This window comes from Solanum dulcamara, chromosome 8 (genome assembly GCF_947179165.1).
Source record: "Solanum dulcamara chromosome 8, daSolDulc1.2, whole genome shotgun sequence".
NCBI classification, from domain to species: Eukaryota; Viridiplantae; Streptophyta; class Magnoliopsida; order Solanales; family Solanaceae; genus Solanum; species Solanum dulcamara.
This window is the reverse complement of record NC_077244.1, coordinates 33,886,269-33,911,771: the sequence shown is the minus strand read 5'-3', so window position 1 is coordinate 33,911,771 and position 25,503 is coordinate 33,886,269. Positions and strand designations below refer to the sequence as shown.

The window sequence follows — 25,503 nt, the reverse complement described above, 5'->3', positions numbered from 1 at the left end:
CCTCTAATTCTATTACACTCCAATTGGGACTACTTTTATTCCAATATGCAATAATTCTTCCTTGAACACAAATACGGGTTCTTAAACCAAATATTTTCTAAATCTCACACTTATCCCTACTTATTAGAAAGAAACTCTCACTTATCCCTACTTATCTGGAAGAAACTCACTTATCCCTATACTGAAATACAAACCTCTAATCAAATGACCAAACAGAAAGGATTCATGGCAAACATCAAATCTAATGCAATAGTGTACCAAAAGTGATTAAACCTCAATTCCAAGTATAACCTATTTTTCACCAAGTCCTTACGAATCCCAAGAGATTGTAGGTCTTTTGAGACAAAATGTCAACATGATTTTAGCTTTCAAAGCCTTCAATTGTTATAGTCCACACCTTTGGATGAGCACAATAAGCTATTTAGAGGTCTACATAGTTTATGACAATCATTTCAGGCGATATTATGTTATTTTATCCTTCGTTTACCCAGTTAGATGTCTGATGTTATCATTTCTGTGAAAGACTTAATTAAGTAAATTAAAGTGTCTCCCTAATTACTTGAGCTTTGATCGAATTCAAGAATCCTGCATTGTGGTCTTAAAAAAATGGCCCAAGCACATCCCCCGAGGTAAACTTTTTCTAACCTTTTCAACCAATAGAAGTCAACTTAGAGTGTGTAATCTGGCAACCCTTGGCCGGAAATCTAAGCCAAGCCAAGATGGAAGACAATGCAATCTGTTTTTCCATTGGTTTCAAATCGTATGATTTCACCGGGGAAGAATCTTGTGGAGAGACTTGGTACAACTGGACATAACGAGATCGCAACATGATAAGAAGAACGTTTTCAGTCGGAAGACAATGGAATGACTATGCTTTTCACTGAAGGAAGCCTCTAAAGTGGAAGGAAATTCTCGTAAGAAGATGGAAGCATCAAGACTACTCCTCTGAGTTCTTTTGCTCAAGAAATTTCAACAGATATGAACGTTATATAAGTATTGTAAGCATGCAAAACAAAAGATCTGTCATTATTATTCCTGTGCTTGCATTTAATACATGGTGTTTGGACATTGCTAACAAAATTGCGAAGTTCATTAATGGCTTAGTGGTTAAACCTTTTATAATACTCTCTAGAAAGACAAAGGAAGGATTGCTCTACTCAGAAACTACCAGCAGAAACAAATGGGCTACAAGAGAGATGGAAAAAGCCACAGTACAAAAAAGAGATGGAATCACCTGTATCTCTAAAGGGGTCAGCTCTTCACAAAATGAGCTTCTATCCAGAAGCATAGTCGACAATCTCCCTAAAGGAACAACAGATACCCCTACGCTATCAAATATTAGGTGTTGGGTCAACAACACATGGAAGCAGGTCCACAGAATGAACATTTACCAGATGAGGCAGAAGTGATTTCTCTTTGAGTTTCCATCAAAGACAACTACTAAATACATCGAGAGGCAACTGGAGTTGGAAATGCCATAGTCTCAGACTACATTGGTGGATGCCGATAGTGGGATTGATCCCTTGCAACGCAACAATTGAACAGGTTGGGATCAAATCGGTCGGACTCCCTTTGCAACTATGGTCGCAAAATGTGTTCAAAGAAGTCAGAGATTACTGCGGAGGATAGATAAGAATTGAGGAAGAGACCCAACTGAGGAATCACCTCAAATGGGCAAGAATTCTGGTGAGAGGAAACGGAGACAGATCCCGAAGACGATCAACATTGAACATGAAGGGATCAATTTTTCGATCCAAATTTGGTGCGAATTGTCTGCCAGATTTTCCTCCGGCGAAGAACGCAAGGGGACCCATTGTCCCCTTTTCTAGTTCATCATTGCCATGGAGAGTTTCAATGATATGATGAAAACTGCCCAATTAAACAGCTCGGTAACAGGTTTTAGAGTAGATTCATGGTCTGTCAATAACCTTGAAATCGCTCATTTACAATACGTTGATGATACGTTAGTTTTCTGTGGAGCTGATAGAGGACAAATAAGGTTTTTGAGGGTGATTTTCATTCTATTTGAGGCTATATTTGGGCTCCACATTAACTGGAACAAGAGTTTCCTATATCCCATTAATGAGGTCCTTGGCATTCAAAACGTGGCGTATATCCTGAGAGGAAGAACCGGTGTGCTGCCAACCATTTACCTTGGAATGACCCTCGATGCCAGAAGCAATTCCAAAGATATCTGTAATGGAGTCGTAGAGAAGTGTGAAAAAAAGTTGATTAAGTGGAAGAGTCAGTACTTATCCTTGGGTGGTAGACTAACCTTGATTAACAATGTGTTGGAAGCATTACCAACTTATATGATGTCCATTTTTCGTGTTCCAACGAATATGGTGGATAGAGTAGATGCTCTTAGAAGAAACTTCCTCTAGCAAGGCAACTGTGATACCAGGAGGATACATTTGGTCAAATGGAAGTCTGTGATCATCAGCAAGAAGTATGGTGGCATGGGAATCAAGAACTTGATAACTCAGAACCATAGTCTTTTGAAGAAATAGCTATGGAGGTTTGCCTCAAACGAACAATCTCTCTGAAGAAGGTAATTATTCAAAGTATGAAATGGATGGGGAATGGACAACCAAGTCAGTCACTACACCTTATGGAGTCAGTCTATGGAGGTCTATCAGAAATTTAGGGTCAATTCATGAGTAAGTGCAGTCTTCAAGTGGGAAATGGATTGAATACATCTTTCTGGTCAGACAGTTGGTTAGGTCAACATCCATTAAAGAAACTCTTCCCGATTATCTTCAGCCTGAATCAACAACAAGATGCCACTGTAGGAGAAGTCTGGGATGCTCATGGCTGGAATCTAAGCTTCAGAAGACACTTTAGTGATTGAGAGATAGATAACTTGGCAAAATTCTACAACACTCTCAATCTATTCAAAGGCCCCTCCTCTCAGGAAGGCAATGTCTTCCTTACATGGCAAGCGGATAAACAAGGGAGATTTTTAGTCAAGTCTGCTTACAAGGAATTCAACCGTTCTAAAAGCCAGATTAGTTGTTGGCCATGGAAACTAATCTTGAAAGTCAAAATTCCTCACAAAGTGGCTTGTTTCACTTGGCTCATGGCCAAGAAAGTAGACTTATCTCATGACGGACTTAAGAAAAGGGGCTTCCACCTATGCTCTAAATGTTATATTTGCGGAGAAGAATCAGTGACAATCAACCATTTGTTTTTACACTACAAGTTAATTGGACAACTTTGGAGGAGTTTCCTTAATTTAAAAGGGATCATGTGGGTGATGCCAAGAGATACACTTGAGGTGTTGGAGTGTTGGAACAAATATAGCACTCGGTTAAAACAGGAAGAAAGATGGAGCATTATCCATGCGTGCATTTGGTGGACAATCTTGAAAGAGAGAAATCAAAGGTGTTTTGAAGATAATCAAGCTCTATCCAAAAACTAAAGATGAAGTGCCTAGCCCTTTTCGATTTTTGGTGTACACATGAATATATGGAAGACAGAGAATCTTTTATTGATGTTCTAGGATATCTGTAAGTAGGTTATAGCTTAGTACATCTTCCTATATTCTCTTGTAAGTATGGACGTGCACTTCAAACATGGTATTAGAGTAGACTGAGGTACTGAACTAGAGCTCGAGTCTAACCGCCACACATTGCAAAAAAAGAATTTCCATATGCTTGGCCATTAAAAAGAATCGGGCCGCACACGGGGGTCTGTTAAAAGACATAATTAAGTAAATAAAAGTGAGCTCTCGAGCTTCACACCTCAACAATTTCTAATATTGTCTAATTTTGTGAACACATCCATCTTAGCATTGTCATTTCTACGATAGACTTGTGGATATGTTGGGTTGAAGAGGTCCTATATCCACTTGCTTGACACTTCGCGCTCTTTCATTTCAGTCGTCCAATATGGTCTTTGTGTTACATCTTCACGTATCATGCATCTTAACTTAGATATTTGAATTGCATGCATTGAGAAACTAAAATCCATTTAATATTTGCCTCAACTTCAATTTGATGATGTGTGTTAACCTTCTTTAGTCTGATAAGGCTGTATACATCCTTGCAAGGAAATTTACTCCTTGTTTTTTTGCATCATTGTTCATGAATTTCTACACCTGTCTAAATCGTCCCATGGCTTTTTAGTTTTTACTAGTTAAGTGTACTTGCATTACACATGTATAGCGTCAATTTAACAAAGAATATATATACAAAGAATATTATTATGTAAATAGCAATTAACGTAAGAATAAATGTAAAAATTAAACACTAAACTGCAAATAATTAATTTCTTTGACAAAAACATTTCATAAAAGACATCTAAAAATCAACAAAAGTAAGTTTTATGCCTTGGACACTACAATTGATGAATAAGCGTTATTTTCCTTCTTTTAAAATCTACAAAAGTAAGTTTATGCCTTGGACACTACAATTGATGAATGAGCATTATTTTCCTTCTTTGTAATGTTTAATTGAAAAGTTTTTTTCTTTTAAAAATATTACTTTTGCTTGCATTGTATTATTTGGTCTACGTAGCGGAACTGATAACATTCGAGATAACAAACACACCAACAAATGATAAAGTTGCAAGTTAGTATATAATACTCTTGCAATTTTAATTTAGACTTCAATTTTAAAATATGAATTATATGTATAAGTTAGTGAGATCTTTGATGAGGTGTGAGACTTTTGATTATTTGCCTTAATAAGAATTTTTAAATTTTTGTATCTTCCTTTTCTGTCCAAATTTTATATCTTTCTCTTGCCAATTTCATACAGGAAAAAACCACTTCAAAGGATGCCATAAAAAAGAATCAAACTTGGAAAGCAAATAACCTTAGATCATTACCATAAAGAAAGAAAATTTGTAGTTTGAGGTGTATGTAGCAAAGGAACTTTGTAGTGCTTTAAGCAGGTGATGCAACGTGTAATTATTTTTCAAACGTATACAACCAAAAGAAAACCTATCAACATTAATTCTCCTAAACTGTACTCTAGGAGTTTTTTCCTCATATATTTTAGGAGTCTATATTAGTTCAAAAATTGATTATACTGGGAGACATACTTTTGGAGTTTTTTCCTCATATTTTAGGAGTCTATATTAGTTCAAAAATTGATTATACTGGGAGACCTGATTACATCCTTGCATTTAAATTAAAAGCCCTAAAACACAAATTGAAGGAGTGGATCAGAAATGAGCAAGGAAATCTTTACTTGAAAAGTTGGCTGCTATGGAAAACATTGCTACTGATGGAGGTCTAACAGAGGATGAGGCAACAGAAAAGGCAGGTTTACTTTTGAACTTGGAGGATTTGATAAAAAATGAGGAGATCTACTGGAGGCAAAGATCAAGATCAATCTGGTTAAAGGAAGGGGATAAGAACACCAAATTCTTCCATGAGATGGCTAATGCACACAAGAGGTACAACAACATAGACCAATTGCTAGTATAGGGGAACATTGTCCAAGAACCAGAAGAATCCAAGGGGAGATAGTGGAGTTCTATCAGAAAGTCTATACAGAGGAGGTGCAGTGGAACACCTGCCAGCAATTTTTTGAACAACCCAAGGTTGACAGGGGGAGGAAAAGGAGGATCTTGAAAGAAATTTTGACGAGGAAGAAGTTCGGAGGTGTTTAAAGCAGTGTGCAGCTGATAAAGCAGATGGCTTTACTATGGGGTTTTATATCAAATGCTGGGAGGTGGTGAAGGTGATATAATGGAAACTTTTCAGAAGTTCCATGAACAAGGGAGGTTTGAAAGAAGTCTGAATTCTACATTCATAGGCCTGATCCCAAAGAAGAAAGGTGCGAAAGAATTGAGGGGCTTTAGACCTATTAGCTTGTTAGGCAGTATGTATAAGATCTTCTCAAAAGTGCTTACTGAAAGGCTGAAAAAAGTGATGTCCAAGCTTGTTGGTTGACAACAATTAGCTTTTATTAAAGGGAGACAGATAATGGATGCAGTCCTCATAGCTAATGAAGCTGTAGCTTCCAGGTTAGTCTAAAAAAACAGGAATTCTATGCAAATTAGAAATTGGGAAAGCATATGACCATGTCAATTGGGACTTTCTTATGGGTTTGCTAGAGCAGATGGGCTTTGGTCACAAATGGAGATAATGGGTCAAATTTTGCATATCTTCTGTCAACTTCTCAGTATTGGTAAATGGCTCTCCAACAGGATATTTTAGGTCACAGAGAGGTCTTAGGCTGGGTGATCCCCTATCACCCTTCCTTTTCATACTAGTCATGGAGGGACTCAACAATATGATCAAGAATGCAAGCAGTGAAGGGTGGCTGAGAGGTTTTGAAGTTGCTAGAGCTGGAAGGGAAAGTCTAGAGATCACTCACGTACAGTATGCAGATGACACCCTGATCTTTTGTGATGCTGAGGAAGATCACCTTAAAATACTGAGACTGATTCTAGTTATTTTTGAAGGTATGTCTGGGCTACATGTCAACTGGATGAAAAGCTTCATGTATCCAGTAAATGAAGTACCAAACATGGAAATTTTGAAGTCAATACTTGGAGGTGAAGTGGGTGTCCTCCCAACCACATACTTGGGTATGCCTTTGGGGGCAAAATCCAAGTCTATGGAAATCTGGAATGGGGTGATTGAGAAGTGTGATAAGAGGCTAGCAAGGTGGAAGTCTCATTACCTTTCACTAGGGGGAAGACTGACTCTGATTAATTCTGTGCTTGATGCACTTCCAACATATATGATGCCATTATTTCCTGTCCCGCCAGGAATCATCAATAGGTTGGATAGCATCAGGAGAAAATTTATGTGGCAAGGGAACAAGGAAAGGAAAGGGTATCACTTAGTCAAATGGAAAACTGTGATCACTGAAAAAAGAGTTGGAGGTCTGGGGATCAAGAACCTGAAGAACCAGAGCAAAGCTTTAAGGATGAAGTGGCTTTGGAAGTACTCAAATGATAATCAGAATCTGTGGGGCTCAGTCATAAAGGCAAATTATGAAGAGAGTGATAGTTGGATGACAAAGGAGGTTACCATCCCTTATGGTGTTAGCTTACCAAACACCAAGATCAAAGTGGTAGATGGCATAAGAACTAGATTCTGGAAGGATGATTGGCATGCAGAAGGAAATCTGCAGACCCTCTTCCCTGGCATCCACAATTTAGTTCTCCAGCAACAAAGTACTATAGCTGACTTATGGACTCCTCAAGGATGGAATTTTGTATTTAGAAGACACGTCAATGACTGGGAAACTCCAAGAGTAACAGAATTTTTTAGAAGCATTGATTAGTTTAGTGGTCTGGAAACAAGACAAATTGCAGTGGTTGGGAAACAGTAAAGGGGTGTTTAAAGTAGGTGCAGCATATAGGAAGCTGAACCATCAAAATTTGCAGTTACTCAAATGGCCCTGGAGACATATATGGAAAGCCAAGATCCCTACAAGGTGGCTTGCTTTGTGTGGATACTGGCTAAAGAAGCAGTGTTGACACAGGAGAATATAATGAAGAGGGGAATTACACTTTGCTCTAGATGTTTTTTCTGTGGGAAAATTGCAGAAACAGTCAATCATTTGTTCATCCAATGCGAAGTCATTGGCCAGTTGTGGAATTTGTTCCTGTAACTTAAAAACATCTCCTGGTCCATGCCTAGGAGAATTTCAGAGGCTCTATATAGCTGGGAAGAAGCAGGGTCACAAGCAAAACACATAAGTAATTGGAGAATTGTCCCTACCGCTATATGGTGGACAAAATGGAAAGAGAGGAACCTTAAGAGTTTTTGAGAATAGGGAGAGTAGTATGCAACAAGTCAAACTGAATTGCATTTTGAATCTGTGTTTTTGGTGTAATCAGATATACTCTAATGATACTGTCTCTATCATTGATGTCTTTGACTCATTATAGGGATAGGCCAGTTTTATCAGAGTTTCCTTATGTAAATATGGTTTTCAGTACAACCTATGTACTGTTTTACAGAAATAGAAACAATTACCATTTTCAAAATTAAAAAACAAATTTTTATTCAATTTTAAATTAATAAATATTAGGAGTTCTTACCTATTACAAATAAGTAAAAGATTTAATAGATTTTGTCTAATATATTTTCCTCTTACCATAAATTGTAGGACTCCTTAATTAATAATTTTTCTTATACTTTTTACCATATATTTTAGGGTTCCTTAGTTTTATATATTATAAAGATAATGTAATAATAATTGGAGGAAAATAGGAAAAGACTAGTTTGTCTAAAGGAGTGTCTTTTAATGAAGGGGAAAAAGTTCAAACAACATTTCTAAGGACCTTCGTGCTATTAATATAGTATAGAGTCATCATATTTTTGACGTATTATTTCTGTTTGATTCTTTTTTAATCCTTCCCGCGGAGCTCCCCACTTTGCTCCATTGTTGAGCCAAACCCACAACCTTAGGGTTGGAGGTGGAGGGTGCTTACCACTTGTGCAACCCTTTCTTGTTTTATTGATGTATTGTTACTTTTGGGCCTTGGATAGATTTATTAAATTTACAATCTGTACTTCCATCTGTCAGAGACAAAATTATGGTTTAAAGTTTCTATCTTTTACTTTTGCAGTTGTTTACTATTTTCCATTCACAACTTGCAGGTTAAATCATGATTCACCAGAGGAGGAGCTGTGCTCATGTGCTGGAATGTCAGGCAGGGATTGTAGTAACCTTTCTAGTCTCAAGGTTCGTGCCTTTAGAAGCACCTTTTATTCATAGTGGACGTGGCGGTCGTAAAGACCCAATAAACTCTCTAAAATTACTTTAGTATCCATATACAATGTATGCAACAAGTTTCTCGGTGACTTCAAAAGAAAGCAGATTAGATTTGGGGAAAGATTATGAGACCAACTATACACGTATCCTAGATGATAGAACATGTGACAAAAATATAGAAGCAGCTGAATTCAACACATTGTATGGTAGTCAATGTGAGAAACTTTTCAGTTGTAAAAAAAACTGGAAAGTTCTAAATCACCTACTAGCTGTCTGTTTGTTCCTATTATGCTTTTCTTCTTTGTAGTATGAATATCATCATGTCCTTGCCACTTTGTCTTAACAGGTAATGGGTCATGTTAGTTCAATTATTAGTTATTCTCACTGTTTCTGCTCCACTTCATTTAACAAAGGGGATTCACATGTCAGAGTAAGAAGTTTTCTGTTTTGTGGTCAGCAGCTGTGGATATCCTATCACCAGTATTTCAGAGTACTATTTTATTGTTATGAATTTGTTTGCTCAATATTTAATAATTTTCTTATGCTCAATGCATTCCATTTTAGGATAGAGTTGGTTCTGAAGCTGCAATTCTTTTCGATTCTGGAGAAAGATGCAATATACAATTGAATGAGGCCCTTTCAGTTTCTCAAAGGGGCAGTGATGAAAAAATGTGCGCCATATGCAAGCAAGCTGGAAAGATACTGTGGGTACCATTTCCAATTATGCACAATTATGTGATTATCAATAAGGATCTTTCAGGACATACTGAGAAAAAAGTCAGCTCTACCTAATATCATTTGCTTTTTCTGTTTTTATTATTTTGTTCCGAAGACATTTTCTGGTTACTGGATTGTGGATACACCCAGTAATGATTTTTCCATTTGGGTTATGCATTAATAGTTGTTAAGTAGTAGTACAGCCTGGATTAGAATGGCCATGTCTATTTCTTGATTTTTATCATTTGCATTCAACATACTTTTCAGGATCTGCGATGGAAGAGGTTGCAAGAGATGCTATCATCTCTCTTGCTTAGATCCTCCACTAGATGATTTTCCACCAGGAGCTTGGCATTGTACCTTGTGTGTCAAGAAAAAGATTGAATCTGGTGTACATTCAGTGACGGAAGGAGTAGAATCAATTTTGGATGTTAGAGAAGTGGAAGTAGCAGATGCCAAAGGTTTGATGTAAAAGTATATTACATGCATAAGACATTTGTACTGGAGCTGTGAATATGTGATATGACTAGTCATTGATCTGTGTCATATCTCTTAATGTTGCTTGCCTTCTGTTGATTCTTGCTCTTTACTATTTGTTTTCTTCTTTTCTTTTATGTTAGGAATGCATAGGCAGAAGCAGTATCTTGTTAAATACCATGGTCTTGCTCATGCACACAATCATTGGGTTGCAGAGGCACAATTGCTTATTGATGCACCGTTGCTTATTGCAAACTATAATCATAAGAATCAGGTCAGAATTATTTCTCTGGACTTCTATATGTTGTCTTTTTTCTTCTCTCATATTTTCTGCCAAGTTGAGTAAATGGATTCATTGTTTGCACAAACACATGCAAAGAATGATATGCATTTGTCATAACAAATACTTTTTTGGAGTTTTCACAAGTAGCAACTTTTCTATCATTTTAGGATGTGAGGTGGATCTCAGAGTGGACAGTGCCACATCGTCTCTTGAAGAAAAGATCACTGATGTTCTCCAAGATGCATGGTCAAGATGCAGGTGATAATAACAAATGCCTGTTTGAATGGCTTGTGAAATGGAAGGGCCTTGGCTATGAGTATGCTACATGGGAATTGGGGAATGCTAATTTTCTGAACTCACAGCATGGTGAAAACCTCATCAAGGATTTCAATATTCGTCGCGAAAAGGCAAAACGGAGAATTGACAAGGTGCTTATTTTCTTGATATTGCATAAAATTCTGCCAACAATTTCATCTTAATCTGATAAGTGATAAGTATCTTGATGTTGCTAAAATACTTTAAAGTGTCTTGTACTAGTTGGTTTTGTAGCTTATAATCCCAAATTTTGCCCTAATTTTTATGCAACCTCAGTTTCCTGCTGCGTATCGACATAAACGGTAGGACGTACCTGCACTAAACATAACATTTTGGCTGTTGTTTGAGGATATTTTGAATCATTAGTCGAGAAGAAATTTGTTATGTGTTTGTGTGCTTCAAGTCATATATTGGAAGTCGTCAACTTTGTAATATTAATTGTATGTCTTCTTCTTCTGGTGCAGAATCATAAGGGGCCACTTGTCAAACTATCAGAACTTCCTGCAGGAGGTTCACTTATAACAGATTCTAATCTGCTGAACAATGTGAACAAGCTACGTGAGTGTTGGTTGAAGTGCCAAAATACCGCTGTCTTTGATGACAAGGTGAGTTCATTTTACAGGCAATGCTCTTCTAGGTGGGAAAGAGATATGCTAAACATTCTATATAATGCAAATAAATAATGGATGGCAGATGGCTATATAATTATAATATATACACGTCAGAGCAGTTGGAAAGGGTTGGATGTCGAGTTTGATTGATAATTTTGAAATTCTCATTTGATGCTTGGTCAGTGTCATTGTTCCTCATATGTGCATTGACTCTTCTTTGGGAAAACTTTGTATTCCTGTCTCCCTGCATGGACCACAGCACCCTGGATCTTTGCCTCCAGGCTATTTTTTCCCTTTTAGCATACTCTTTGAATTCCATAAAGAGGTGCTTTTTTGATCATCTCCTCCTCATTCGGAGTTGTTGTTGAATAACATCCATTCTGAATAAATAATTTCCCCATCTCCAGGTTTCCATGGTGATTTAAGCTCCTTTCTTTCAATTTCCCTTTGATAGCTTTGAGTTTGCCTGCAAGAGTGTAATCTTCCCCCCGATGATCCATGTGTAATTTCCCCCGTCTAGCTGAAGATCCACTAGCTCCATATCTTCAATGACTCATAAATCCGGTATTTCTAGTGCAGTTCCTCTTTTTAGAGGAATCTGACTATGTTGAAATCTCCACCTACCACCCAGGGTGCTGTGAAAAAACCCTTAGAGCCTCAATTTCCCACCAAACTTCTTGTCTTTCTCTGCTGCAATTTGGAGCATAAATCCCTGTCATATGCCAATTGAAATCCTAAGTTTGAGATTCAAATCTGCATGTCAAAGAATAAGAACTAGTAGTGATCATCTACCCTTCCATATTTTACTATTCCAAATTGTTAGATTACCCCACATCATTTGTTTTTTCTTCTCAAAAATTAAAAAGATTACTCCACTAGTTCCACTATCCTCCAAATTCCCATACTTTATTCCCATGAGTTCCCATATACTGCTTGGGCGTCACCATGACTAAAGGTTTTGTCTCTCGTCTCTTTGCTTGCCTGCAGCTATTGGTTTTCGTAGATAGAGCCAATGCGTCCTTTTCACATCCGTAAAGATCAACTCCGATTTTCTTGCTTAATTTTATCACATTCTGATGAACCCATAAAGATGCGTCTATTTCAACCTCTATCTTCTCTTCCTGCAACCATATCTTCAATGGTTCTGCTTCCTCAACTTACCAAAGGCAGACTTGCATATGCTTGTCTCTTTTGCCCCCTAGTGTCCATTTGTGTTGCCTCTCCTTCGATGTAGTCATGGCATCTTCATAATCATCAACTTCTTCTTAAATCCCCAGCTGTTTTGGTTCCTGAAATTGAGGTAGATAAAGAATCTTCTCTTTCTTCGTTCTCCATCTTTCCAGAGCTTCTTAGGGAGTTCACACGAGCAGACTTGTATGCCTCAATTTCAATGAGCACTATGTCCATTCTATTAGAGAAGAAGTGAAGACCGATTTTAAAAGTTGGCTTCAGTAAATCAAATTGAGCCTGATATGAAACCTTTGTTCCACCATTGCTTTGGGGCACTTGGGTAATTGGGTTGGCCCAAAACTTGACCCCGGTAGATTTATGGCCCTCTCGTTGCCTGCCACGTAGCCTTCCTTTTTTACTTAGCTTGAATTTTAAGGCACATGTTCATGTGCCCCCCCTCCCGCCCCATCCATAATACAACTACCCATCCTTCCCCCCTCGATATAGGGCTTTATTGCCTTATTATTTTTCATAGGCTTTGCCTTTTCTTTTCTGGAGAACACCCTCGTCGGCGATTCACACCAAATGGGTATAGTGAAAACTAGATCCGTATTCGCAATGTTCACCTCCTTCCGTACTTCCCCACCATTTTCTTTTAATCTTAATTCTCGCCATTTTAGATGATTCTTTAGAGAAGTTTCCTCCTTGGTTTCCAGCCGCCACAATGATCTCCTAAGGCTTCGAAGACTTTTTCTGTCTAAAGATGAAAAGCGGTAAACCCGTAGCTCTTTTCCATGTCCACTCCTCTTGAATCCTTTATCTTCGATTAAACATAAGAAACTGGAGCTAGCCCATCCTCTTTTTTTCTTGTTTGTTTCTGGAAGAGTTGCTAGTCATTCTCTTCTTTCTTCGCCCTCTTTTGATGTTTTGACATACCATCAACATCAAAATCAAATGGCTTCAAAGTTACGTGTTTTAACCTATAATTAATCTCTTTGTTCGTTGTTAATCTAAAAGTCCTTTTCAATGATAATAACAACTTGTTTGGATGATGGTTTTTGATGGTATGGTATGGTATGGTTAATAAGAGAACCACGTTTGTTTTGATTGTTTCTTTAATTACATGGTATTGTATGGTTTAGTTTCATGGTTTTGTAACCATGAAAACCCTCACTTTTTGAAATCACCAATTTGGTGGTTTCCCATTGTTTACATATTTGTTTTTCATTTATACCCTTAATTTTAAATAATTCTAATTTACCCTTTATTAAACCTTACCCTAATATATCTACGACTTCTTTCACCTTGTATTATTCATTCTTGCTTTTTCCAGAACGCAGTTAGAGCTGCTTCTTTTGGTCTCTCTGTATCATCGACTTCAATTTATTGTAAGTGATTCTACTGCTTTCATCGTCGTATTTTACTCGTGCTATTCTTGCTTCTAGTTGCTTGAACATGGGAGCATTCTTAAGCATATAAGGAATTATCCTGAACCTGACTTTGCTGCCTCAATGAAAAAATGCTCTAGTTGTGACTCTCCCATCTTTAGCTGTGTAAGTAATGCTCTCGATTTGGCAATTCCAGTTATCCTCACACTCCACCATACTTCCTCTGTAAAGCTCTCCACTCTTCATCTCTACTGTCACTATATGCCCTGTCGCTTCATGTAGAAGCTTCATCGGTATGCCTAAGCTCCGACTCATGGCTGATTTCTCCCGCTTTTCTTACTTGTCCAAAAACCTAACGTTGCTGGCTAGTGTGCTTTGGGTGTAAGATTGGAGTTTTTTAATATTCATAATAATTAAGGGCATTTTCGTAAATTTATCAGTTACGATATAGTACCATACAGTCAAACCAAACAACATAATTATCATTAAACAATAACAAACCATATAGTCTATCCAAACGTAGTATTGGACCGTACCGTACCGTACCATACCATACCATACCATACAGTACCGTACATTATGAAACCATGGGAAACCACCATCCAAACAGAGTGTAAGGGATTTGGTTTGAGGTATAAGCAAAAGTTAATCCTGGTATATAAATCAATATTGCGTTATGCCATGTTTGATTTCCTGTAACAAAATTTGTATACGTTGTGCCGAATTTAATACTGAAAACCAAACGTTATATAACTAATACATGTATAAGTTATATCAAAATTTATTCATTATTTCATATGCAATAGAAACAACAACATATTGGTGTAATCCCACAAGTGGTGTCTAGGAGGGTCGGATGTAAGCAAATCTAACCTCTATCTTTGTGGGGGTAGAGAGACTGTTTTGATAGACCCTCGGCTCAAAGAAGTTTAGTCAATGTAGAAAGTAAAATAAGAGCGAATTAATGAAGCAAAATGAACTCGAATTGGTTTTTCTTAGATGGACACGCCCCTCCTCATCCTCATCTCAACCACCTTCTCCCAAACTTCGATAGTGTGGCTTAGTAGCTTAATATTCTTTAGTTGTTGCAGTTTTGAGTATCACCCTTGTTCTTGTACAAAAAAATCTTTGTACTCAATCTCCACTCCTTTGACATTCTAAGCCGTCCTAATTATGATATTAAACAACCCAATTAGCCACTCCAAACCTACTTCACCCTAAACCCTAAACCTTCTTATGTGTGCCTCTTCTACCAATATTTCTCCATTCTCGTTCTTGATATACTTCATTTGGTCCATGTCATGGACCCGACTTGGCGAGCCTATACAACTTTTTATCCTCGTCTTTGCCCTCAAGCTCTTCATACAAGTGCTCAAAAGTAGTTGTTTTAGCCGTTGTGACCGCTAGCTTTGCTTACCTTTTTATACTTCTTCCTATTCTTCCGCTTGTCCTCCTCGTCTAAGCTTTCCACTAACTGCGTATAAGCAACCTTCTTGGCTTCCACTTTTTTTTGGACCTCCCATTCCACCACTTGTCCTATTTATGTCCACCTACTTTAATCCTTCGAGACCCCTAACACCTCTCTAGCAGTTTCCCTGATGCATTCCACTATCATAGTCCACATACTATTGCGTCCCCGCTACTCCCAAGCCCCCATGGTGACCAACCTCTCCCCAAATTCCTGAGTTTGGCATTAGTCAAACCTCCCCATTTAATCCTTGGCTGGTCATAAAGAGCCCCTTCCTCCTCCCAATGTTCAAATCCATAACTACGTGCTTATGTTAGGTTGTAAGATTCTTGCTCGGGATAACCTTGCAGTCCTTGCATAAACCTTTATCACTCTTTCTAAGGAGAAGGTAATCTATTTGAGTCTTAGCCACCACACTATGGTAGGTCAACAAGTGCTCCTCCCTCTTTTGGAAGCATGAGTTAGCTATGACCAAATAGAAAGCTTTAGCGTTAGAACTCCTTCATTTCTATTCCCAAAGACGAAGCCGCCATGTACATTATCATAGCCCCTTGAAGTGGTCCCTCTATGACCATTGAAATCTCCTCCTAGAAATAGCTTCTTGGTGTGCGGGATACCTCTCACAACCTCGTCCAACTCCTTCCAGAAATGCTTTTTGACCTCCTTGTCCAAACCCGCTTGTGGTGAGTATGCACTAATTATGTTAAAGTCAGCCGTCCCACAACTAGCTAGCTTAATGATCATCATCCTATCATTCACCCTCCTAACCTCTACTACTTCTACCACTTGCTCCCTGAATTAAGTGGGTCAAGTTGAGTTGAGTTGATAAAATAACTGGTCATTAACCCTCCCAAACTAAACGGGTTGGGTGGGTCATGATTTTATGGACTGATTTTGCCACCCGCAAGTACAGACAAGCAAGCAAATACAGAGCTTTAACTAGAGCAGTTTAATTACTTAACACGAGAGAAGAACAAGACAATTAATAGGTGAGCAAAGGAAACCAACTCAAGAAAGATAGAACCTGGAATCTACGTCAGAGATGTCGCCACATGCTGCCACTGCCGCCTCCTATCGCTGGCACATCTTCCTCACGCGCCCTCCGATGGCTGCCGGAAAATTTAGGTACCTGTGCAGATCTGACCGGGAACCTACTGTAGAGGGTTTGCGGTTGTAGTAAAGGAGAAAATAGAAGTGAAAAGAAAAGAAAGGAGAGGAGAAAGAGGAAATGGTCTGGCTGGAAACAAACTGACCAGAGAGACAGACTGGCTGGAACGGATTGGAGAAGAAGAAAAGTTATACGGGATAGAAGGTGGAATTAGCAGTCGTGGATAAGAGTATCTAAAGAAGAAAATGCCCTTACAATAGGTATTCCTTAAAAAACAATTCCCATTTATTATTTACGGTATACCAATCCTTGTATTATTTGTCTCCGCTTAATAATCCCCATGTAAGTAATCTCTATTCAAACAATCCATGTATTACAATCCCTGTATAATTAATACATCAAACAAAACCATCTTTATGTTCTTCAGTTTAAGACAATAACCTGAAATGATCATTTATGGGCGCATAAGATATGGTTTGACTAATATGATAATTGTTTTTGCAGGATCGTATAATGAAAATGGTTTTGTTTATTCTATCTTTGTCCGATATCTGCTGTCCTTTCCTTATTGTCACAACTTCAAATTCACTTTCCCAGTGGGAAGCTGAATTTACACGATTGGCACCAAGTATTGATGTTGTGGTGTACAGTGGAAGTAGAAATTCTAGAAGGAGAATCAAGTCATTGGAGTTCTATGATGAAGGTGGTTTCATGATGCTTCAAGTGCTTTTATCATCTCTGGAAGCCGTCATTGAGGTACAGCTTAAAATCGATTATTTTATATTTAATTTAATATATCAGGACCTCGACAGATAATCAGGGCCAAGATTCCTAACTAACTAGCTTGCGATGATGTTTTCATCAGGGCTATTGGACATTCCACTGAGGGTTGTATCGTTTTGTGAAATGTTCTCTATTTACTCTTATATTATATCCTATTTAGTTGGTCATTATTTTTAGTTCCCAATTTCTTGAGGATTCATGTTTCTCAGAGGATGAAAGCCGGAAGCTATTGGAAATTGACCTGTATTCATGCAGACATGCTTCTCCTCAAAAACTTTAAACTATCTCCTAGAAGCTTGTGCACTTGCATGATTCTTGTGATTCTGAATAAAAAATTCCTCCTTTGGCTAATTTTACCATTAAATTTTATCTGGAAGCAACTTATAAATCCCAAGCAATGTGATAAAATTTCACTAACACTTGTATATGATGCTTTGTGGATAATGCATGACTATTTGTTTTCAAAGAATAGGATTTCACCTAATATTTGGGGTCAGTTTGTGATGATGTAAAAGAAAGGAAACAATGTCTACTCGATTAAAAAAAAAAAGAAGAAAGGCAAACAATGAGCAAGTATATGTTAATGAAGAAATGCATTTTCTTTCTTACCTATTCCTCCCAACCTGTCATAATGTAAATGTGGGACTTGTAGTAGAGAGCTACCTCTATAATCCTTTTTATTCAGATTAAGATCTTACAACAACAACAACAACATACCCAGTGAAATCCCACAAGAAAAAGGAGGGATGCAAGAATATGTGTTAATAATCAAAAGAATATGTGTATTAACTGTGTTAATGCAAATGGAGCTTTGGTGTTTCTAGTGTCACTCTTGGTTTCTTCTCGTGCAAGCTTTTTTATACTTTTTAGCATTGGTTGCTGCCTTTGAACTCAAAGGTCACCCTTAGTATCCAAGCAACTTTTTTTTTTTTTTTTAAATAAATTTATTTAGACTTTCTTATGTTTCTGGTTGATAGTTATGTTAAAGTTATGCAGGAATTAGTCCGCAAGCTAGTTACTTCCAATTCAGTTTTGGGATCTCTCTGAGTTGGCAAATCTTCTTTTTGAGTAACCTAAATGTCTTTTCTTTTTGTGATAATTATGTAATGTTTCAGTTTGAAAAGGCACACTGCTGTACTATTAGTTGTCATGTTTCTCTCCACTACCTTTTTTTGGTTTAATTAGTGCTTTGATTTGCTTGAGCTGAGGGTCTTTCGGAAACAACCTCTGTACCTCGGAGAGGTAGTGGTAAGGACTACGCACACTCTACCTTCCCCAGACCTCACTTTGTGGGATTTCAGTGGCTATGTTGTTGTTGTTCAGTTTGAAAAGGTTTTCTGCCATACTACCGTTGTATTGCATTGAATTCCTTTGGTGCCAAACAGTGCAATTTTTCTTCTTTATGTGAAAGAAACTTGGAATGTTGTCATTCTGTCCTTTGGTGTGTGGCTTTAGAGTTTATAAATAGTTTCTAAAAGTTGTCTTTTGCTCATTCCCTTGTAATATTGTAGCCAGAAGGCTTTAATGGCATTATTCAAACGGGTTTTCAGTGTGTTGTTGACTTAGTTGAGAGGCCAAACATTACTCTCTGATACTGATGATTTCTGATAAGGGAATAGTTCAAGAACAAGCACCCTTAGGTAATAGTTCTTCCTCCTCTTCTGCACGTAGAGTAGTTCTTTATTCTGTATTTTGCGCTCCTTAGCCTGTTCTCATCTTTAATATATTCCAAGATCCTAATTCAGGTGTTGTTCTATGCTTCATGCTCTGAACTTATTGACAAGAAATCCTTGGTAGATCTTTTTAGAACCTTTTGGTGTGGATTTTCACTGGTTTAACAAGAGAAGTCGTCATTCTCATCCATCCTAAGTTTCTTCACTTCATCAAGGGAAGTTCCACTTCTTATGCATTCTAAATTGGGGCGTTTTCCTGCATCACAACTATTTCCTCTTCTTGTTTGGGGGTTTTGTGTGTGTGGGTAGGTGGGGGGTGGGGGTAGAAACTGGTGGGTCTAGCAGTAGGCTATGGATGGTTGTTCCTACACTATCATGTGGTTGCTGAGCTGTCTGCACTCGAGATTGATGCAGCAGGTGGATTAAGTCCTGGGAGATGGTGGGCCATTGGTTTGCCCAGAAGTATGTTGATGGATAAGGTGGTATAAACACAACCTGTATGTTAGGGATTAGAGATTCTGACATTGATAGACATCATATAGACAGAGATTGATTAGTTGGTTAGAATATTGTGTTAGGAGAGGAGGTGAAACTTGTAAAATGCTGTTTAGTTTTTTCCAGTTGTGCCACAAACATTTTGTGTTTTGAGTTTCATCTAATTATTTAGTTGTAACTGTAGTCCTGATGGCCTTACTTTAAAGAAAAAGGAAACTATATTTCCTGATAGCTGATGAACTTCCTAGGTCTCGGCCTGAAAATGAAACTTGCAGAAGTCATTCACACATGATGTTTCGAATTCAGCACTAAAGTTTCTCTTTTATGATTTGGATTCAGATTGTATTTCTTGTTGCTGATTAGATTTTTCATTTGATTCCCCAAAGAATGGGAAGTTGTTAATTCTTCTGTTTCCCCCAAAATTGGAAATTACTGCTTCAAAGCTCTGTAGCCGTGTTTCTTATTCTCTCTTATTTCTGCAGGATGTAGAAATATTGAGCGGCTTGAGTTGGGAAGTCGCTATTATTGATGACTGCCAAAATGTAGGAATTTCTGCTCGTGTGGAGCAAATCAAAATTCTTGCTACTGGTGTAAGGGTGCTTCTTTTTAATGGTCCAATGAAGGTATCTTCCATATCTTGCCTCTTTCCTTAAGAACTGCTTTCATCTAATACATCATCCTTACAAGACCCTCTAATTTTAACAGATCACCTCATATGAGTACCTTAATCTACTCTCATTGCTCGAATGTAAATTTGGTCTGGACAAGACTGGTGGCGTGGAATCTGACTTCAACGATCATCTTGGGAAACTGAAGAGAGTCACAAAGGTCACTGCACCTTGCAGTAAGCCTGAATCTTCCAAGTTTGTGGAGTATTGGGTTCCTGTTCAGATTTCTGACATGCAGCTTGAGCAGTATTGTGCTACATTACTCACAAATTCTAATGCTCTTCGCACTTTCACTAAGAGTGATCCTGTTGGGACTCTCCGTGATATTCTTCTCTCTGTGCGAAAGGTTAGGTGTGTCATTTCATTTGACATTTTTGCATATATAGATGATGGTAGTGCTGTTACCCTTTTTCTTTGTTCTGTTTTCTCTTGGAGATGGCAAAGGTGATTGGTTCTTGCGGCATTGAACATTGAGAAAAACTGAGCTTCTGAACAAAAATATTTATCTTGCCGATAATTAACTAACTAGCTTAGTGGCATCCAAGGGTGAGGCGTAGTGGTCAATGAAGTGAGAGGAGAATCATGAGGTCTTAGGTTCAAATTATAGTGGAGGAGGCAAAAAGTACTAGTTGGCTTTTTTCCGTCAGTGTAATCCCGGAAGGTGGAAGGCAGAGTTACCTAGTACCTGTGCTAGTGGAAGGTAGCAGGTATCCAGTGGAATAGTCGAGGTGCACGTAAGCATGCTCGGATACTAATGTCATAAAAAAACTAGCTTAGTGGGACAATGAAAGTGACAGCACTGTTTTGAAATTAGGATTTACATTGAACTATTGGTGTTCCTTTGCCATAGACAATATTAACTTTTAATGTTCATCCTCGTTGTCAGAAGTCAATGAAAGCCACTGCTATATTAATAGTTCTCTGAATTATATGTGCTTGCTTTTGTTTGTAGTGTTGTGATCATCCATATATTCTGGATCCATTGCTGCAACCCTTCAATAAAGGGCTTTCTCCTGCTGAAATGCTGGAAGTAGGAATAAAAGCAAGTGGAAAACTACAATTCCTTGACAAGATGCTTGCGGAGATGAGACTCCGACAGCATAGAGTGGTTATCCTTTTTCAGGTATGTATTTCCAGTACTGTCTTAGAACTAACTGTTTATTGTTGGAGTAATATTTGAGTTCCTGTATAGAATGGATCAAGTAGGAAGATAGACTCATCTCGTCTGTAGCATCTCACAACCATTTAAAGATGGTTGGTTGAGTATATTGAGATGCGGAATTTAAGGGATAGGAATAACAAATAAAAATTAGAACAATAACCACATAGGCTAGACTAATGTGAATTATACATAATCCAGACAACTAGGCAATCCAGCCCATTTATATTTTGAACTGCATGTCATGGGCTGGTCCTGTTAACTTCATTAAGGGACAGTTGCGGGTTCGTCCTACTAATAAATTTTGATGGGCCCGGCTCGAAAGTCGAACCACTGAACCATTTTAAGCAGGCTGAACTGGGCGTGGTAACTAAATGCAATTGATTTTTTTTGAAATTTTCATGCACCTTATCTTCTGTGTTAAGTTATGTTTGCTAAATCATGTTATCATAAGTAAATTATTGAAACCATTCATAAGTATATGGGCATATCTAGAGATATTATCTTTAGCAACAATAACATTTTGTTCAAATTCATCACCAACTTCTAGATGCTTATATAATAGTTCAGTTAATTGTTCTGTTTTACCTTATTTCATGAAGATTTAATAAAGTATCTATTTGACAAATGTCAGGAATAAGATGAAAGTATGTTTGAATTTTTCCTTTCATCACAGGAATAACTGGTCCATTTGACTTATGAATCTTAAAACTATAAAACAATGAACTTTCAACTTAATGAAGCAATATACTCTGTGTTTGATTGGACACGGAGTTCAAGAAATAAATGAAGCCTTTTGACACATAAGCTAAATATATGTGAAGTACCAAAATTGCCCTTACAACCAGCAATTAAATGCGCGGTGGCGAAAGTTTCACATGTCATTTCATTTTTTCTCTCCTAGTAATGCCTTTGAATCGGGTATTCCATTGAAAGCGGATTTTAGGAGATGTAGGATTAGAGATGAGGATATCCGAGACAAGGTGGGAGTGACTTTAGTGGAGGAAAAGATGCGGGAGGTGAGGTTGAGATGGTTCAGGCATGTGATGAGTAGATGCACGGATGTTCCAGTGAGGAGGTGTGAGATGTTGGCTATGGATGGTTTCATGAGAGGTAGACGTAGACCGAAGAAGTTTTGGGGAGAGGTGATTAGACTGAGCATGGTGCAGTTTTAGCTTACTGTGAACTTGACCTTAGATAGGAGGTTATGGAGGACACAAATTATGATAGAAGGTTAGTAGGTAGGAGTGCATTTTCCTATTGTTTGTCCATACTAGTAGTCGTAGTATTAGTTTTGTAGTTTCTTGTCTTTTGGTTCTATTACTGTGTGTTGTTTCTTGTATTTCGACTATTGTATAATTTTGTTGTAGTATTGTTCTGTTATTATTTGTTGTTTTTGTTACTATATTTTCTTTCTTGTACTTCCACTACTATTTGTTGTTTTTTCTTGAGCCGATGGTCTATCGGAAACAACTTCTCTACCTCTGAGGTAGGGGTATGGCTTGCCTACACTCTATCCTCCCCAGACCCACTTTGTGGGATTACACTGGGTAGTTTGTTGTTGTTGTTGTACCTTAAGCAGTTGTAGGGTTGCTCTCTGGGCTTGTCTTTAGATGCTAAAGTTAACTTACTAATTATCTATGAGAAAAAAAAATGTAGACTGTCCTCCTTTGTGCAATTTCCTGAATCATCATATTGTTTCTCCTATATATTTGTCTGCTAGATTCTTTTGAGTCTATTTAGGACTAATTCTATCTTTAATGACCTCTTTACTTGCCTATAAGTTTAGATGTGCCATCTGAAAATCTCTCTGGCCTAAATAAGAACAAGTCCACTTTGTTAGGATGTCCTACATTTGATTGAGAGAATTGGATTGTTGTTTCCTTTATGATTTTGGGAATCTTTTGACCCAGTTCTTTGGGCGTATGGGGTGTTTTGAGTGTCCCTCATTAGTTGACGGAATGCATTGTTATTTCCGTATGTGGTCTTGGTCAATTCTCACCTCATGAGTTAGCTTTTGAGGTTGAGTTAAACCTAAAATTCATTTTCTTATCATACTTGAACAGGCATGTTAGTGGGCAGCCATCCCATGTGTACCGTCAAGCATAGTGGTTGCTTTATTGCACTAATGGTTAATATATATATATATATATATTTTTTTTTTTTTTGGGGGTGGGTGGGTGGGGATGGTGTTTGGGCCAGTTGGCTGCACCTCTATTTCCCACTAACTCAAGTATGGGGTAACTGTGTCTGCCAAAGGTTAGGTAGATGGGAAGAAGTGGACCAGTACGTAATATATATGTGTCACGCACACCTACAAACATACATCAGGACACCAGCATTCTGTATATGTAAAACACACGCACACGCACACACACACACACTCTGATAGACATACATTAGGACACATCATTATGATGTCTGAAGTTCTGTGGAAGTGTTTTGTTGCTTTCTCTTCAATTTCTTCACCTGATTGTCAAAATCCTCCTCCTTGAATGCAGTCTATTGTTGGCTCCGGCTCGGGGGCATCTATTGGGGATATTCTGGATGATTTTCTGCGCCAAAGATTTGGTGAAGATTCTTATGAAAGAGTTGAGACAGGTGTTGTTATGTCCAAGAGACAAGCTTCGCTTCACAGGTTTAACAACAAGGAAAGTGGGCGCTTTGTTCTTTTACTAGAGAATCGTGTTTGCCATCCAAGCATTAAACTGCTGTCAGTTGATAGTGTTATTATATATGATAGTGAGACAAATCCTGCTAATGATTTGAGACAACTCCAAAAGTTATCCATAGATTCAGAGTCTAAATATATCAGTGTTTTCAGACTGTATTCATGTTTTACCGTAGAAGAAAGAGCCCTTGTCCTTGCTAAACAGGACCTGAATCATGATAGTAACTTGCATAGCAGCATAAGTCGGAGCCCCAATAACACCCTTATGTGGGGAGCCTCAAATTTGTTCAGTAGATTGGATGAGTACCACTCTGGAGGCATTCCAACCTCAATTTCAAATAACTCATCAGGGAAGTCGCTTTTAAATGCTGTTATTAGTGAGTTTTCTGCAATAATTTCTAAAAGCTCTGACGACAAGGACATATGTCATTCCATTATTTCAAAAGTTCAAATGAGCATGGGAACTTACAATGCTAATATCCTGCTGCTTGGTGAGGAAAAAATGGAGTTGAAAATTGGAGTAGAACCTCAAGTTTTTTGGAGAGGACTGTTGGAAGGAAGAAATCCAGAGTGGAGAAATTTAAGCAGAGCAACCCCAAGGAACAGAAAGAGAGTTCAATACTTTGATGAATCACCAGATCCACCTAATGGTAATGATGAAGCAGGAAAGAAGCGCAGGAAGGTGGTAAACCGTAGTGTGGATGCAATCCCCAATCACTCTTTACCTGGAAGAGGTGAAGTTGCAGCCTCCAAAGGAGGTATCCCTTCAATAAGCTATTTTCAATATATTTCCTGTTAGAGTTTGTTTGTTGTTTCATATGCATAAATGTGTCGAGAAATATCAGCTGCTAATTCTTAGTTGGATCCAGGTGCTCATGAAAATGATGATATTGGTGGGGAGCATGTTTCTAGGTCTCCGTCTAATCTGTTGCACGAGGCAAAACTTGTTAGGCCTGAAGAAGGGAGAATACTGTACAATGAGCAGAAAAGCCTTCATATCCATCTGAAAGCTGAGTTTGCAAAACTGTTTGAAGTGCTTAAACTTTCGGTATTCATTTCCTGCCTGCCCTTTCTCAAAAGTTTTAATTTTTTAGTTGTAGTTGTCTTTGGTGAGTTTACAGGTGCTTTGATGAACAGTGAAGGTAAATTAGCAATCTTCGCTTGTCCAGATTAATCATAATGAGTGGGTTTTGGGAGGGCTTCTGAATCTATGAACATGTGTTACGTTTAAAAGATAAAGTTCTTCATGTTAGGAAAATATACCTTTCATATTCATGGTGAAAGAGTTGTATGCATTTGTTGATAGCTTCTAGTGAATAAGTATGATATTAACCTGTCAAAGGTTTAGTCTTTATATGTATGAGATCCTGGTCTTGTGATTGCCCCTGAATTGGCGTCTTTTCCTTTATTAAACTTCTTAAAGTGGATAAATTATTCTGCAATTTTTGTCACAACAGTGAGCACCACAACGTCCTAGCTGCAATACTCGTACATCCAAACCTGTCCAAGCTTGGGAAACCTAGTATGGTTGATAAGACCTCCATCCCTCTGCCTTGGCGAGGGTGAACTGCCCTAGTCAATTCGCCAAAAAGAAGAGAGTCATTCACATTGGTAAATGGTATAGAAAATCTTTTCTGGGATAGGGTAAATAAATTTCACTAAAATGGGAAGAGCCCACATACAAGAGGTATACCCCCCCAAAATAGAAAACCTACAATAAAAGATGGTTTTCTATGAAAGACGCCCAGTCTTCTTATTTTTTTTTTGTTTGATGACCGATACCAATCTTCTATTCAACAAGGAACCTCGTGGGTGCACCAAAAAGAAATA

General features: G+C 38.0%; 1 protein-coding gene across 2 annotated transcripts in view; it reads left to right on the top strand.

Moving 5' to 3' along the window:
• The window catches only part of LOC129898762 (helicase protein MOM1-like), a 43,032-nt gene that overhangs the window by 5,844 nt on the left and 11,685 nt on the right, over positions 1-25,503 (top strand). The window contains exons 4-15 of one of the 2 annotated variants that reach the window (XM_055973425.1): positions 8,573-8,657; positions 9,252-9,391; positions 9,672-9,865; positions 10,025-10,155; positions 10,332-10,592; positions 10,944-11,084; positions 16,729-16,980; positions 19,658-19,798; positions 19,881-20,189; positions 20,796-20,966; positions 23,504-24,407; positions 24,543-24,721. In XM_055973425.1, the coding sequence (XP_055829400.1) occupies positions 8,573-8,657; positions 9,252-9,391; positions 9,672-9,865; positions 10,025-10,155; positions 10,332-10,592; positions 10,944-11,084; positions 16,729-16,980; positions 19,658-19,798; positions 19,881-20,189; positions 20,796-20,966; positions 23,504-24,407; positions 24,543-24,721 (2,908 nt within the window). Of the gene's footprint in view, positions 1-8,572; positions 8,658-9,251; positions 9,392-9,671; positions 9,866-10,024; positions 10,156-10,331; positions 10,593-10,943; positions 11,085-16,728; positions 16,981-19,657; positions 19,799-19,880; positions 20,190-20,795; positions 20,967-23,503; positions 24,432-24,542; positions 24,722-25,503 lie in introns of both variants that reach the window. The other variant, XM_055973424.1, reaches the window with a different exon arrangement.